Raw genomic sequence first — 15,219 nt, 5'->3', positions numbered from 1 at the left:
TTCCTCTCTGTTGTACTGCATGGAATGGCTCCATCTTATTTTGTTAGCTACTTTGGATTTGCTCCTTTTCTAAGGTCTACTAAAATCTCAAAGGGGGGGTATGGTGGGGCCAGCGCTAGGAGGGTTTGTGAGGGTCACTACCCAAGATTTTCTTTTTTAATTTTACATAATATGTTATAATATATTCTATAATATGTATATATTCTGATTGAAAATATGATGAAGGTTGGGAGGTAGGGGGGGTAAACGTATCACTAGATTTTTATGTAGTAGATATCAAAGTGCTATTGTGTAATAACTTGTTGAAATATATTATTTTGTGCACTTATTGTCAAATTTGAAAATGAATAAAGAAGGAGAAAAAAAAAAAAGATTTTCTTTTTGTTTTCCTGGGTTTGGTATTAGAGGTCAGATGGAATATTTCTTTTATTTGTACTGGATGATGGAGGGAAGGGGGGTTGGGGGAGGGATGGTTTTACCGTGCTGTGTGATCAACCTAGAGTATCTGGGGGGGTTGACAAGATGGTATGTCCTGTGTGGGTTGCTGGGGCATATAGGGGTATAGGGTTCCAGCTTCCTGGGTTATTGTTTCAATGTAGTTATGGCTTGCCTTGCGGGTTCATAGGTCCATCATGCGGCTATGTTGAGGGAGGTGGGGGGGAAAGGGATGGTTTGGGTTTGTCGGTGAGATGTTCCAGTTGAATGTTATTCTGTTCCTTTGTATGGCACTTATTTGCAATAAAATGGTTCAACACTAAAAGCTCTAAGGGGATTCAAGAGTCATTTCAGCAAATAACAATAAACTTTTGTTAATACTGACGGGGGTTGCCATTCAACGTATTACTGGAAATTGGAAGGACTATACTAAACTTAATTATACCTTTTGGTGGAATTCAGTTTGTCATATTTATAAAATGGAGAGAGAGGAGTCACGTGATGTGCTGAGCTGAGCAGGACGTGCTCTGCTCGAGCTCCGGGGCCCCGAGTCCTCCTGTGCCTAACTGCAAGTGCCTTTCAGCGTTGATCGACTCCCTTCTCACTCGATCTGTTTATGGACCGCTTTGCTCCACCAGCCAGCCCGGTAAAGAGCGGCAAAGTGACCCGAGGGACGAGAGACCGCGAGACGCGCATGTCGCGTCCCGACGCTAAGATGGCGGCGGGGGTGTCGGACTCCGGGTCTGAACTCCCGTTGTCCGCGGCACACATTGCGGCGCTCTCTGCTTCAGTCGTGCGAGCCTTGGACACTCGCTTCGACCAATTATCAGGCCAACCGACATCCCTCGAGTCCCTGGTCTCTGAGACAACGAGACGGACCGGGGAATTGGAGTCCCGAGTGGCACACGTGGAGGAGGCCCACTCGGCATCGGCGGCGGATCTGACCTCCCTTAAAGAACAACTGGCGCAGCAGGCGGACAAGATCGAAGATCTCGAGAATCGCTCGAGAAGGGATAACCTCCGACTAATTGGCCTACCGGAGACGGTGTCTGAGTCTCGCTTGCACGCCAACCTGGAGTCTTGGCTGCGTACTGCCTTGCCCCTGCCCGATGGAATGGGGCCTTTGCGGCTGGACAGAGCCCACCGTCTTGGGAGGCGTACTGATGATCACACCAGAGCCCGGGTCACCATCTTCAAGGTGCACAACTCCGCTCACAAAGTGGAACTCATGAAACAATACCGTCAAAAGCGTAATCTCCTTATGTTTGAGGGCGCCCAAGTTCGTCTATTCCAGGACTACTCTCCGGCGCTGTAGGAGCGCAGACGGCGTTTTTCCAGGGTATGCTCCACGCTCTTTGACCGCCAGCACCGTTTTCAGCTACTTTATCCAGCACAATTGCGGATCTGGACCGCTGCGGGGTGGAAAAGTTACACCTCAGCGGAGGATGCTCAGACATATTTAGATTCTCTGCCGGGGGAGGCAGGGCCCTCCTCAGCCACCTGAGGCATTCCTCTCTCTGCTGGTGAATGCTGTTTCAGTGGTGATTGGATCTGGCGCTGCATAAGTGCGGAGTTTGGGCTACACAGATGTTGATGTTGCTGTTTCTAACCTTATTTTGGTAGACCTGAGGGCCACCGCTCGACGCTGTACTACCTCTCACCCTTGGTCTTAATATCCTTGTTATGGCTTGTTTGTTGTCTTGTTGCCTGTTACAACTAGTGGGCCTTTTTGTTTCTTTTGGAGCCCTGCCTGTTGGCTTTGACGGAGTTCGGAGTTATGGTTCCAGAGCCGGGGTTCCTGCCCTGTTGGCCTCAGCAGCTTGTATCTGCAGTGTTCATCGATGACCTGATCCTCTTTGTTTGCATCTGAACATTTGGCATTTAACTAGAGGCCAGGACCTGTGTCGCTTTGGATATGACTGTTGCTGTCTGTGCCTTGCGAGGGTCTCCATGTGGTGCTGCAGTGCCTGGCTAATGACCATCTTGTAGCCTTCTGCACTCTTACATCTTTTGCAAGATTGGACTCATCTTGGACTACTTGCATACCTCCAGTTCTGCTTTGTATGGGTGTGTTTTGTTTTGTGTGTTTGAGGTTTGGACGGGGGGGTTTGTATCGGGTAGTGGTTCTTGTGTGATTGTTATTGGTAGGTATGATTTCAGGGGGGGGGAGTTTCTTGTTTTTTATCCTTGTCAGGTTTCTGAGGGCTATTCTCCTAGGGAGCTGATTTTGTGTGGGCGGTTGTGGCGTGGGTATGAGTGCTTCAGTGGCTGGCAATAAAGGCCTCTACAACCAAATTTCCTTTGTGTTAAGGGGAGATCTCTCAAGTTTTTGGGTGCCTGGTGGCACTGCTTTGTCTGAGACTCTCCCACACTTGTGGTTTTGTGTGTGTTAGGTCTTAGTTCTAGTGGCTGGATGGATGAGAGTGGAGTGGGCTGGTCTGGTGTGAAATGCATGTGGGCTCTTAAGAGCAGATTGAATACTTGGAGAGTGAGCTGTGAGGAGGGTGGGATTGGGGCTGGGGGGTCTTGGGGCCCCGTTCACATCCTTGCGTGACTCCTTCTTCTTCCTGCTTTAGTGGGACAGAGTGTGGGATTGTGGGGGGGTTGGGGAGAGATTGGGATTGGGGGGTTGGGGGGAGGGTTGGGGTTGGGGATGGGGTTTGTTGGGATGGGGGGGAGGGTTGTCTGCTTGGGAGTGGGGGGTCCTCCTTTGGTATGGGGGTTTGGTTTTCTGGATGCTTGTTTTACTTATGTTAACACTTACAGGCTACTCAGTATATTGGGTCATGCTGCTCTGGGGGGGGGGGGGGGGCTGGGCTCCTGGGGCGGTTTCACACTTTTTCTTTCCTTTTTCTGTATTTTTCCTGACTTTCTGACCTGAGTACACCTTTTAGGCTTGTCTCTTGGAATGTTGGGGGCATTACCTCGCCAGTTAAGCGATCTAAAATCTTGGCCGCCTTACAACGTTATCATTCGGATATTGCTTGTTTGCAGGAAACTAGGTTGACGGACACGGAACATCTTAAGTTAGCCCGTTCCTGGGTGGGGGAGGTCTATTTTGCCTCATCTTCGGGACGTCATGGTGGTGTAGCGGTACTGATTCGTAAATCCTCTCCCCTTGGGGTGCAGCTTCTTGACAAAGATGTTGATGGTAGATACTTGCTATTGCGTTTGACCTTGGGGGATCGTTCCTATCTCCTACTCGTGGTTTATGGCCCTAACTCATCGGAATCTGACTTTCTCCAACGGTTGACCTGTCTCTGTTCTCGTTTTTCTGGAGATCCCTTTCTTATAGTGGGAGACTTTAATTTGGTTCTGGATCCTATTTTGGATAAATCTGGCTCCCCCACTGCATCTTTGGGTGCTAAGGGGCGTCTTCGCTTCGATTTTTGTGAAACTTTTTCAATGCTTGATCCTTGGTGCCTTTTTCATCCTGAAGTTAGGGATTATACTCACCTTTCTCGGGCCCATAATACCTGGTCCCGGATAGATTATATTTTTCTCTCTACTACTTTATTTTCTTCAGTTCTGTCCGCTGAGATTGGTCCCTTGAATATCTCTGATCATGCGCCGATTTGGGTGGATGTTCATCTGGATGTTACGTATTTGAGGGCGCCTCACTGGCGTTTCCTGTCCTACCTCGCTCACGATAAAGAATTTCAAACCTTTTTGTCGGCACAATGGGAAGACTATGTTACTAATAATGCTCCCCATCTGGATGATCCGGTCTTATTTTGGGAAGCCGCCAAGACTGTAATTCGAGGACATATTATCTCCTTTTTGAGTGCTCGCATTAAACGTATTAATGGTGGTATCATTAATTTGGAACGGGCATTACGTGTTGCTAAGCGGTCCTTTCAATCTCGCCCATCCATGCAGACTAGAGAACGATATCTGTCCACTCAAGCAGCTCTCAATTCACTGCTTCATTCTAGATCTCAAAAATGGGCGGCTTATTATACACATCGTTTTCAGCGCTTTGGGAATAAGCCTGGGCACCTTATGGCGCGATTGGTGAAAGCTGCCACCTGCAAGAAGCCGATTTTGTCACTTCGGGCTCCGGGAGGGGGTATAGTGACTAGTCAGGCAGATGTCTCTACTGTTCTTTTAGACTTTTTCCGTCAATTGTATGATGCGCCAGCTACCGTCTCTCCAGATTTGTTGACTGACTACCTTCAATCCTCAGGCCTTCCGGTTTTGCCGGAGGCGGTCGCGTCATCACTCAATAGACCGTTTCGTGCGGCGGAACTGGACACCGCGATTAAGACCCTTCGCTCGGGTAAAGCCCCAGGTCCGGATGGCTTCTCGGGCGAATTTTATCGCCTTCTTTCTTCCCACGTTAGTGGTCCCTTACTGGCCTACTTCAATGCCGCTATTGCTCAGGGTTCGTTTCCACGTTACGCCAATGAAGCTCTCATTACCTTGTTACTGAAGCCTGGTAAAGCGGCTGATGACCCCGGCTCCTATCGTCCGATCTCCTTGATCAACGTGGACCTTAAGCTTCTTTCCCGCATGTTGGCTGATCGCTTGGCTCCTCATCTCCCCAATCTTATCCATGAAGACCAGGTTGGGTTTGTCCGGGGCCGTCAATCGGTCTGTAATGTTCGCAAGGTTCTCTTTGCTATCGCCCATTGTAGTTCCCATAGTATTCCGGCCTTGTTTGTCAGTCTTGATGCGTCTAAAGCTTTTGATAGTGTCGTCTGGTCATTTCTATTTCGTTCTCTAGAACATATAGGTTTGGGTGGCTTTTATCTTGATGCGATTAGATCACTTTATTGTAACCCGAGGGCTTCCCTTTTGATTAATGGAACCAGGACTGATTCTTTTCCTATTTTTCGGGGTACTCAGCAGGGCTGCCCCCTTTCCCCCCTTCTTTTTCTGATTGCTCAAGAATCATTGCTTTGTACTCTTAGGGGATTTGCTGCGGTTCAGGGCCTCCAGGTTGGGGGGATCGAGTTGAAGACTCTAGTTCTTGCCGATGATTTATTCTTAATCCTCACTCGACCTGAAGTTTCTCTGCCTACTGCGTTAGATCTTCTTTCTGAGTTTGGTTTTTATTCTGGTCTTACACTTAATTTGGATAAGTCCTTCGCTTTGCCCTCTTCTCCCGACCTTCGTCGCTCTTGGAGGGGGGTGTTCCCCCTTCGATGGGCTGATTCTTCTTTGAAGTATTTGGGAGTGCTCCTTCCTTTGGATTTGTCCTCTTTATATCGATTGAACGTAGAGCCTTTATTTCAGGCTCTTCAAAATAAGTTGCAGCTTTGGGGAAATTTACCCTTTTCTCTTTTGGGCCGTGTGTATTTGTACAGTATGCTTATTGATCCGTGTTGGCTCTATGTTTTCCAGGTTCTTCCTTTATTCTTGACATCTCGGGATGAATGCCGCTTAGAACGCCTAATCCAACGCTTTCTTTGGCGAGGAAAGAGGCCCCGTCTCCCTTATAAACGGGCGGCGATACCGTGGTACAAGGGCGGGTTGGGTTTACTGAATCTTCGCTATCTCACCATTGGGTGTGGAATGCGCCACATCAATGATTTTTTCCGAGGGACTTCTATTTTCACTGCTACCCACTTGGAATTTTATTGTTTTCGCTCTACTCATTTTAGTGCTTATCTCCACTCGCTTCCCTCACCTGAACCTGAATCTCTTTCAACGAAGGTGCTGCATCGTCCCTTGCGGAAGGTTTGGCGCTGGGTCTGTAAGTTTCACTCTCTTTCTGCCTCCGTCACTCCCTTTCTACCTATACGTTTTAATCCTTCCTTTTTACCAGGGATTGAAGGGATAAGCTTTGCTCGGTGGGAAACAAGGGGCATTCATTATATATTTCACCTGGTTGATGATGATGGTAAAATCAAATCCTTCGCTAACTTGAGCGAGGAATTTGGTCTCCCGCCCACTGATTACTTTGCTTACATGCAGGTTCATCATTACCTTTCTTCTTTGCCTACTAGATTTTTACAGGCCTCTTGCCATGAGTTATTATCCACGGCGTTTACCATTGGTTCCCAACTTTCTGTTCCCCTTAAATTCCATCATCGCCACTTGAAAGATGAATCACCCATGTTTGATTTCACTGGCCCACGGGAAGCTTGGGCAAGTGACCTTGCAATAGCTTTGCCTGATGATGTGATTCACCAGGCAGTTCGTAGATTACCTGCATTTCGAAAATATACTACCTTTTGGGAGCAACATTATAAGCTGATTTTCCGCTTGTACGTTTCTCCCAGGAGGGCGTATCTCTCTGGCTTTCGTGACACTGCTGCTTGCCCCCGCTGCCACGCTCCTGATGCAGGCCTGGGTCACATGTTCTGGACTTGTTCCCACATCAGACCTTTTGGCATGCTGTTTTTACATTTGTGGAGCGTATTTGGAACATTTTGATTCAACGCTCACCTTTACTGTTGTTTGGAGCTATTCCTCATTATTGCCCTCACCCGAGGGGGGCTGCTACCTTTATTAAATGGACTGTCCTTGTTGCCCTAAAGTGTGTTCTACTGAAATGGCTCGAGGGGGACGCACCTGATTATTCTATTTGGCGTTGCAGGATGATTACTCTCTTGATGTGGGAGAGGCGTGATGTGCAGGACTTCTCCTCCCTCCCAGGCCGTACTTTCCAGTGTGTCTGGGAACCATTTTGGACTACTATGACTGCAGTGGCTCGCAGCCGCCTGCTTAATTGCTGACTTTTGTCCTTATACTGCTTCATGTACCTGATATGCCTGTTCTCTTGGTTTCTTATCTGTTTATTATTGTAACTTTGAAGGAGGACCCACCAAAGGAGGGGGTGTTTGGGTGGTTGGGGAGGGGAGTTGGGTGGGGTGCTTCAGTTGGGGGGGTGGGGTTATTGAAATGTTAATGCCAAAATGTGAGCATATCTGCTGTTAACATTGTATTCACGATTGTTGTTTATCTTGAGCTCAATAAATATATTTGACTATAAAATGGAGAGTGCTTGCTCTTCAGCAAGGAAGTTATAATAGATTCAAAAAGATTTGGGGGCCATTGATTGCATATTCTAATGATTAGACACTTTGGACACCTTTTTATTACATAGGACTATATTTAATGTGGGGATGGGGAGGTATGTTATGTGATTTTAATGGGTTTATTCCTGATGAATGGGATGAGTGGGGTCTTTTTTATATGCATTTGACAATAATTGTTAGAATGTCAAGTGATTTGTATGAATTATCCGATTAAATTTTGTACACTTGTTGCAAGAGTTAAAACTGAATAAAGAATTAAAAAAATAATAATAAAAAAGCTCTAAGGGGGAAATTCTATAAGAGGCCTAAAGCTAGAAACATAGAAAGATGACAGCAGAAAAGGGCTACAGCCCATCAAGTCTGCCCACTCTACTGACCCACCCCATTAAGTCTGGATGCTAATGACCTAGTTCCTTAACTCGACCCTCGTAAGGATCCCACATGGATGTCCCATTTATTCTTAAAGTCGAGCACGCTGGTGGCCTTGATCACCTGCACCAGAAGTTTGTTCCAGTGATCTACCACCCTTTCTGTGAAGAAATACTTCCTGGTGTCACCATTAAATTTCCCTCCTCTGAGTTTGAGCGGGTGCCCCCTTGTGACCGAGGGTCCCTTGGGAAAGAATATGTCGTTTTCCACCTCGACACGACCTGTGACGTACTTAAACGTCTCAATCATGTCACCCCTCTCCCTGCGCTCCTCTAGAGCAGTGATTCCCAACCCTGTCCTGGAGGAACACCAGGCCAATCGGGTTTTCAGGCTAGCCCTAATGAATATGCATGAGAGAGATTTGCATATGATGGAAGTGATAGGCATGCAAATTTGCTTCATGCATATTCATTAGGGCTAGCCTGAAAACCCAATTGGCCTGGTGTTCCTCCAGGACAGGGTTGGGAACCACTGCTCTAGAGTATAGAGCTGCAGTTTGCCCAGTCTTTAAAGATAGGTGCTTAAATAAATAGATTCCTAACTTAATTAACAAATTGGCTTCAATTATGAGCTTTAACAAGCTCAAAATTGGAAAAAAAAAAATTGGGTGCTAGGCGCCTATTAGAATTCTACAAAAGGTCGGCGCCTAGCAGCGGCCGACGCCAAAGCAGGCGTGTTTTAGGGGTGGAGAAAAAAGGAGGGCTCCTTTTACTAAGCTGCGCGCGCTAGACGCTAACGCCACCATTGAGCTGGCATTAGTTTTTGGTGCGTAGTGCGGCGTTAGCCGCGCTAAAAACGCTAGTGCACCATAGTAAAAGGAGCCCTTTAGGCACAGCTAGGCGCAATTTTCCGAAGGACTTGGGAACTTATAACGAAGGTCTTTAAAACCCTGGCCTACATTTTAGGTTTTGCTCCGCTAAGCGCGGTTCTGTAATGGGCGCCTAAGTCTGACCGACATCAATTACAGAATCCGGCCCTAATTGCTTTGCTTTTCCCTCACGTAAGTTGGAAGTAGAATACAGCTACGTTGTGTGGAGAACTTGCTCTTCCATGCTTCTGTATTCTATGAATTATAGGGAAGTTAGGCGACGTATTCAAACTTGTTTTGTAAATTTTTTGCACATCAGGTTAAGTTATTTTAGGTTTATGAGTGTGGTAGTATAACTACCGTATTTTCACGCATATAACGCGCGTGTTATACACGATTTTACAAACCGTGCATAACCATGCGCGTTATACGCGTGAGCGCGTTTTACAACTTTTTTTTTTACATAGTCCCCCCCCCCCGACGTCCAATTCACCCCGCAGGACCGCTCGTACCCCCACCCCGAAGGACCGCTCGCACTTGTACCCCCACTCCGAAGGACCGCTTGCACCCCCACAGCCTCCCCACCTCCCCCCCCCATCATGGAGAAGCTCCTACCGTTGTCCTGCTGCTCCCTCTGCCGGTGGTCCCGGCCCTTCTGTGAGCCCTGCATCTGCTGCTTCCTCTTCCGGCGGTCCCGCCCCTTCTGTGAGCCCTGCGTCTGCGCTGCTTCCTCTTCCGGCGGTCCCGCCCTTTCTCTGACGTCAGAAAAAGGGCGGGACCGCCGGAACAGGAAGCAGCGCAGACGCAGGGCTCACAGAAGGGCCGGGACCGCCGACAGAGGAAGCAGCAGGACAACAGTAGGAGCTTCTCCATGATGGGGGGGGTGGGGAGGCTGTGGGGGTGCGAGCGGTACTTCGGGGTGGGGGTGCGAGTGTGAGCGGTCCTTCGGGGTGGGGGTGCGAGCGGTCCTGCGGGGGGGTGGGGGTGAATCGGACGTCGGGGGGGGGGGGCATTAGTCTTTCAGGGTGGGGATAGGACTTCAAGGGGGAGAGGAGAGTCGGGGCGGGCGAAAGGAGAGTCGGGGCAGCCAGAGGAGAGTCAGGGCGGGCGAAAGGAGAGTCGGGGCGGCCAGAGGAGAGTTGGGGCGGGCGAAAGGAGAGTCGGGGTGGCCAGAGGAGAGTCAGGGCGGGCGAAAGGAGAGTCGGGCGGCGACGGGAGAGTCGGGGCGGCATGCGCGGTATACGGGTGTGCGCAGTATATAAAAATTTCTTTACATAAATTACAGTTTCCCGCGCACTATACCCGTGTGCGCGTTTTACACGGGTGCGCGGTATATGAGTGAAAATACGGTAAATGAATCTTATGTATCTTGAGCTTCCTGGTAATGGCCAGTTCTTGTATTGTGATCCGCTTGGAACGGAAAAGCTATAGTGAAAGACAAATCAAATGTTGATGATTTCCTATCTACATTACATTTGCTTTCTTTTAGGACCATGCACACATCAAGAAAGTCCTTACCACGGGAAACAAGGCAAATCTCTGAAGGAATTCCTGGGACTCATACTGATCATAGTCTCCAAACTCAGCTGTGAAGGGAAATATTAGAAGTGCATCAGGGATGATGACATTTCTATGAATACCATTCTTGTGTCACCTACACAGAAATAAAGGTCAAACGACTTGTCAGCCTTTATTTCTATATATCCAGCAGCTAGAGTCAGGGCCGCTGTTAGATGTTCAGGGATCCAGGGCAGAAGCTGGGGAGGGGACCCCAGAGCTCCCCTTTGGGCTATGCTTCCTCTATAGGACCGAGGCAAGCCCAGGGCCCCCTGTGACATGGGAGCCCAGTGCAACTGCCTTGGTTTCCTCCTCATAAATACCAGCCCTGGCCACGGTACTTCTATGATCCAACACAGGTCTCAAAGCACAGGACAATCCCCGAGTGCAGTGAACAGGGTATTCCCAGGTTGCTAATGAAGATTTCTGGAATTCCCTACAAAAATAGAAATTCTAATTAGAGAATGACACGGGGACAAATTTTTTCCCGTCCCTTCCTCACGAGTTCTTTTCCTGTCCCTGCCCCAATCCTGTAAACTCTGCCTTAACCGCACAAGCCTCAAACAAAGTGTTTGAGGTACGTGCAGATGAGGACGGAGCTTGCAGGAATGGGGCAGGGACAGGAAAAGAACGCGTGAGGAAGGGACGGGAAAAAATTTGTCCCCCTGTCATTCTCTAACTCTAATCTTTCTAAAGCAGATATTAAAGATCCCTAGAATGATCCAGCACTGCTGGAAACAACTTATCCCCACTGTTTCCAATTTCAAAATCTGTGACTCTCTGTAGCTTCATTAAACAAGTCACAGGACACACTGTTCATAGAAACCCCCCACCACTGCTAATTCTATCAATACTCGACTCTGCTGCACAGCAGAATCTGAATGCAAGTTCATCTTTATTTGATATACACCCATTATAAAATATCTTCACAATTTATATATAGTAACCAAAAGAGGGTATAATTTGGAAAAAAAAAATTAGGGTTTATGTTATAAGGCAATAAAACAATCAATTTAATGATACAATTATCAATAAAACCCATTAGCAGCAACCTGGGCATGATAATGCTTATTAGAGAAGTCAACCTTTCACCTCCCTTCCTAAATGTTTAGGAGGGAAAAAAAACACCCCCGATATCAGAATTGAAGAAAATGTGGGATAAAACAGAAAAGATCTTTAGTTGCTAAGAAAATAAAGCTAGAGGTAGGGAGATGTCTGCAGATCAGATTAGATTGGCTTTACATAACATAACATAAATTTTTATTTGTAACATAGTAGATGACGGCAGATAAAGACCCGAATGGTCCATCCAGTCTGCCCAACCCGATTCAATTTAAATTTTTTAAATTTTTTCTTCTTAGCTATTTCTGGGCAAGAATCCAAAGCTCTACCCGGTACTGTGCTTGGGTTCCAACTGCCGAAATCTCCGTTAAAACCTACTCCAGCCCATCTACACCCTCCCAGCCACTGAAGCCCTCCCCAGCCCATCCTCCCCCAAACGGCCATATACAGACACAGACCGTGCAAGTCTGCCCAGTACTGGCCTTAGTTCAATATTTAATATTATTTTCTGATTCTAGATCCTTTGTGTTCCTCCCACACGTCTTTGAACTCCGTCACCGTTTTCATCTCCACCACCTCTCTCGGGAGCGCATTCCAGGCATCCACCACCCTCTCCGTAAAGTAGAATTTCCTAACATTGCCCCTGAATCTACCACCCCTCAACCTCAAATGATGTCCTCTGGTTTTACCATTTTCCTTTCTCTGGAAAAGATTTTGTTCTATATATGATTTTATATACCGCAAAAGCCTTTTGGTTCTATGCGGTTTACAAAAGAGATTGGCTGACCATCAACATTGGCATCCACGAGTTAACAATAGTTTCACATCGCTGCTTTGAAGGGATTACAAGAATTTTGAGAACAGATGGGTTTTTTTAGGCCACAATTCTAGGATAAAAGTGGAAAAGTTAATACGATGAGCTAGAACCTGTCAAAGACAAGTTAGAGAACGCGCCGTGTTGTGGGGGGTTTGGGGGGTTGTAACCCCCCACATTTTACTGAAAACTTCACTTTTTCCCTGTTTTTAGGGAAAAAGTTAAGTTTACAGTAAAATGTGGAGGGTTACAACCCCCCAAACCCCCCACAACGCCGGCGCGATCTCTATTAAGTAAACTGGGGGGGGGGCTCCCCAACAAAAACCCCCGTTGGAGCCCCTAAAAAGTGTAATTTTCTTCGGCGCGCGCCTCCGTCTTGCGCTCAGTTGTCGGCGCGCGCCTTTGTCTTTCGCGGGGTTGTCTATGAACCCTCAAGATGGCATGTCTTTATGAGAAAATCTTCAACTTCCTCATTGCTTCTTCTGATCTTTACGCCACAGTTTGACTCTTTTGCAGCATTGTTCCTGAACTTACCTTGAACAGCTAATCCAGCCAGCTGAATCACCTGCTCCACAGTGCAAGGAATTTTCCCCTCTAAGATGTCTTTCTTCAGCTGCAAGTAATACTGATACCTACAAAGATATTAAAGGGGGGGGGAAGAGAGCTTAACAGTGTTTTCTGAAGTACATAAATACATCTACTTTACTGGAAACGTACTTTATAAAGAACTTCAGGAGGTGAACAGCAGCTAAAATACCTATCTCCCCAAATATCTACTCTCCAACATGGAAATACTTAGCTATTACTGAATGTTTTGAAACACTCCAAATGTTATTCAGTAGGATCTGATAAAAAATGTTGCGCTAGTGGGAGGCAGATCCTGCATACCTTTTCCATTATCTAAGTCCTCGACATCCATACCCAAAGGGTTCTCATCTACCTATGGAAATGGCTTTCATTCACCTCCCCAAGGCCTATGTTCCAATTATGGCAACTCATACTCTTAAGTGAACAAGAGAGCATATGGACATTCTGCTCTTAAGACCCATTTGTTCCTATAGGAGAAAGAATGTATTTTTCCCCCTCCCATGGAAAATCATGGAAGACAGCTCATAAACACAGGTTGTTCACCCTCTCCAAGGTAGGGAGAATGAGAGGGCACTCTCTAAAGTTGAAAGGGGATAGATTCCGTACAAACGTAAGGAAGTTATTCTTCACCCAGAGAGTGATGGAAAACTGGAATATTCTTCCGGAGGCTGTTATAGGGGAAAACACCCTCCAGGGATTCAAGACAAAGTTGGACAAGTTCCTGCTGAACCAGAACGTGGTTAAGGGGCTGGAGAAGTTGCCTTACAGTGAGAGATTAGAGAAACTGGACCTCTTCTCCCTTGAAAAGAGGAGACTGAGAGGGGACATGATCAAAACATTCAAGATAATTAAGGGAATAGACTTAGTAGATAAAGAAAGACTGTTCACCCTCTCCAAGGTAGAGAGAACGAGAGGCCACTCTCTAAAGTTGAAAGGGGATAGATTCCGTACAAACGTAAGGAAGTTCTTCTTCACCCAGAGAGTGGTGGAAAACTGGAACGCTCTTCCGGAGTCTGTCATAGGGGAAAACACCCTTCAGGGATTCAAGACAAAGTAGATAAAGACAGGTTGTTCAACCTCTCCAAGGTAGAGAGAACGAGAGGCCACTCTCTAAAGTTGAAAGGGGATAGATTCCGTACGAAAGTAAGGAAGTTCTTCTTCACCCAGAGAGTGGTAGAAAGCTGGAACACTCTTCCGAAGGCTGTTATAGGGGAAAACACCCTCCAGGATTTCAAGACTAAGCTGGACAAGTTTCTGCTGAACCAGACCGTACGCAGGTAAGGCTAGTCTCAGTTAGAGGCTGGTCTTTGACCTAAGGGCCGCTGCGGGAACGGATTGCTGGGCATGATGGACCATTGGTCTGACCCAGCGGTGACAATTCTTATGTTCTTGTGCAACTTCACTGGGGGGGGGGGCAGATTCAAGAAAGGGTGGAAAAAAGCTGTTTGGAGAAGTTTCAGTGGATGAGCAGCCTGATGGTTAGAGTAGTGAGCTGACAACCATTAGAGCCCAGTTCAAATCCCAGTGCAGCCCCTTGTGATTTTGAATATGTCATTCAACCCAAATGCACAGTATACACACCGCACACAAAAGTAGCAGAGATGGCTAAGAGGCAGGACGGCCAACTGTAGGTATGACCCAACTAGGCTGGGTTTCGGCACTAATACCTACATCAGGGGTCTATAAACATATAGAAAAGAACTTTACAAACAAGCATAAAGAATAACCACAATTAAAAAATGTCAAATTTGGACTTAAAACCAAATGCAATAATGAATATTCATACCATGTGATACGCTGCAGTCTTAACATATATTAAGAATATTAAAAAATAATGAATACATTATAAAAATGATAGAAATGAAGAATATGGAACAATATTCAAGAATTTTTTTAAGGAAAACATATTTAACGCACAGTGACGAATAACAGGCTCCTTTCACAAAAACAATAGCGATTCCCGTGCGGCAAATGCAACGCGGTCCATTCAATTCCTATGGGCTGCATCAGGACCCGCTGCCACGTCTTTGTAAAAGGGGCCCAAAAAATTAGTAAAACACGGAGTGCATGGCGTATAAATGTTTTCCTTAAAATATGAATGGGCATTGTTCCTGTTTCCATCTTTTTTATAATTTATTCCTTGTGACCCTGAGCAAGTCACTTAGGGCTCCTTTCACTAAGGTGCGCTAGCGTTTTTAGCGTGCGCTAACCCCACGCTATACGAAAAATACTAACGTAAGCTCTATGGGGGCGTTAGCGTGTAGCCCGTGTGCGCTAAAACCACTAGCGCACCTTAGTAAAAAGAGCCCGTAATCCCCTACTGCTCTAGGTACATTAGATAAAGTGTGAGCCCACCAGGGCAGGAAGGGAAAAATGCTATAAGTGATATATAAACAAACACATATTCTTAATATATGTAAAGCAGGAGTGTCCAACCTGCAGCCCAAGGGCCGCATGCAGCCCCGTGAAGTATTATGTGCGGCCCCGGTTGAGGGCGATGCAGTGTTTTCCTCTGCTGCCTCTTGGTGTTTACCGTTTTG

At 46.8% G+C, this 15,219-nt stretch overlaps 1 protein-coding gene across 5 annotated transcripts in view; it reads right to left on the bottom strand.

Annotated features, from left to right (window-relative positions):
• The window catches only part of PTPN21 (protein tyrosine phosphatase non-receptor type 21), a 111,971-nt gene that overhangs the window by 60,915 nt on the left and 35,837 nt on the right, over positions 1–15,219 (bottom strand). For all 5 annotated transcript variants that reach the window (XM_033951490.1, XM_033951486.1, XM_033951491.1 and 2 more), the window contains exons 4-5: positions 12,626–12,723; positions 10,177–10,244 (exon numbers count right to left, since the gene is read on the bottom strand). In XM_033951490.1, coding sequence (XP_033807381.1) covers positions 10,177–10,244; positions 12,626–12,723 — 166 coding nt within the window. The remainder of the gene's footprint in view (positions 1–10,176; positions 10,245–12,625; positions 12,724–15,219) is intronic.

This window comes from Geotrypetes seraphini, chromosome 7 (assembly GCF_902459505.1).
Source record: "Geotrypetes seraphini chromosome 7, aGeoSer1.1, whole genome shotgun sequence".
Lineage (NCBI taxonomy): Eukaryota > Metazoa > Chordata > Amphibia > Gymnophiona > Dermophiidae > Geotrypetes > Geotrypetes seraphini.
Note: the sequence above shows the minus strand (reverse complement) of the source record. Positions and strands in the feature narration are given on the sequence as shown.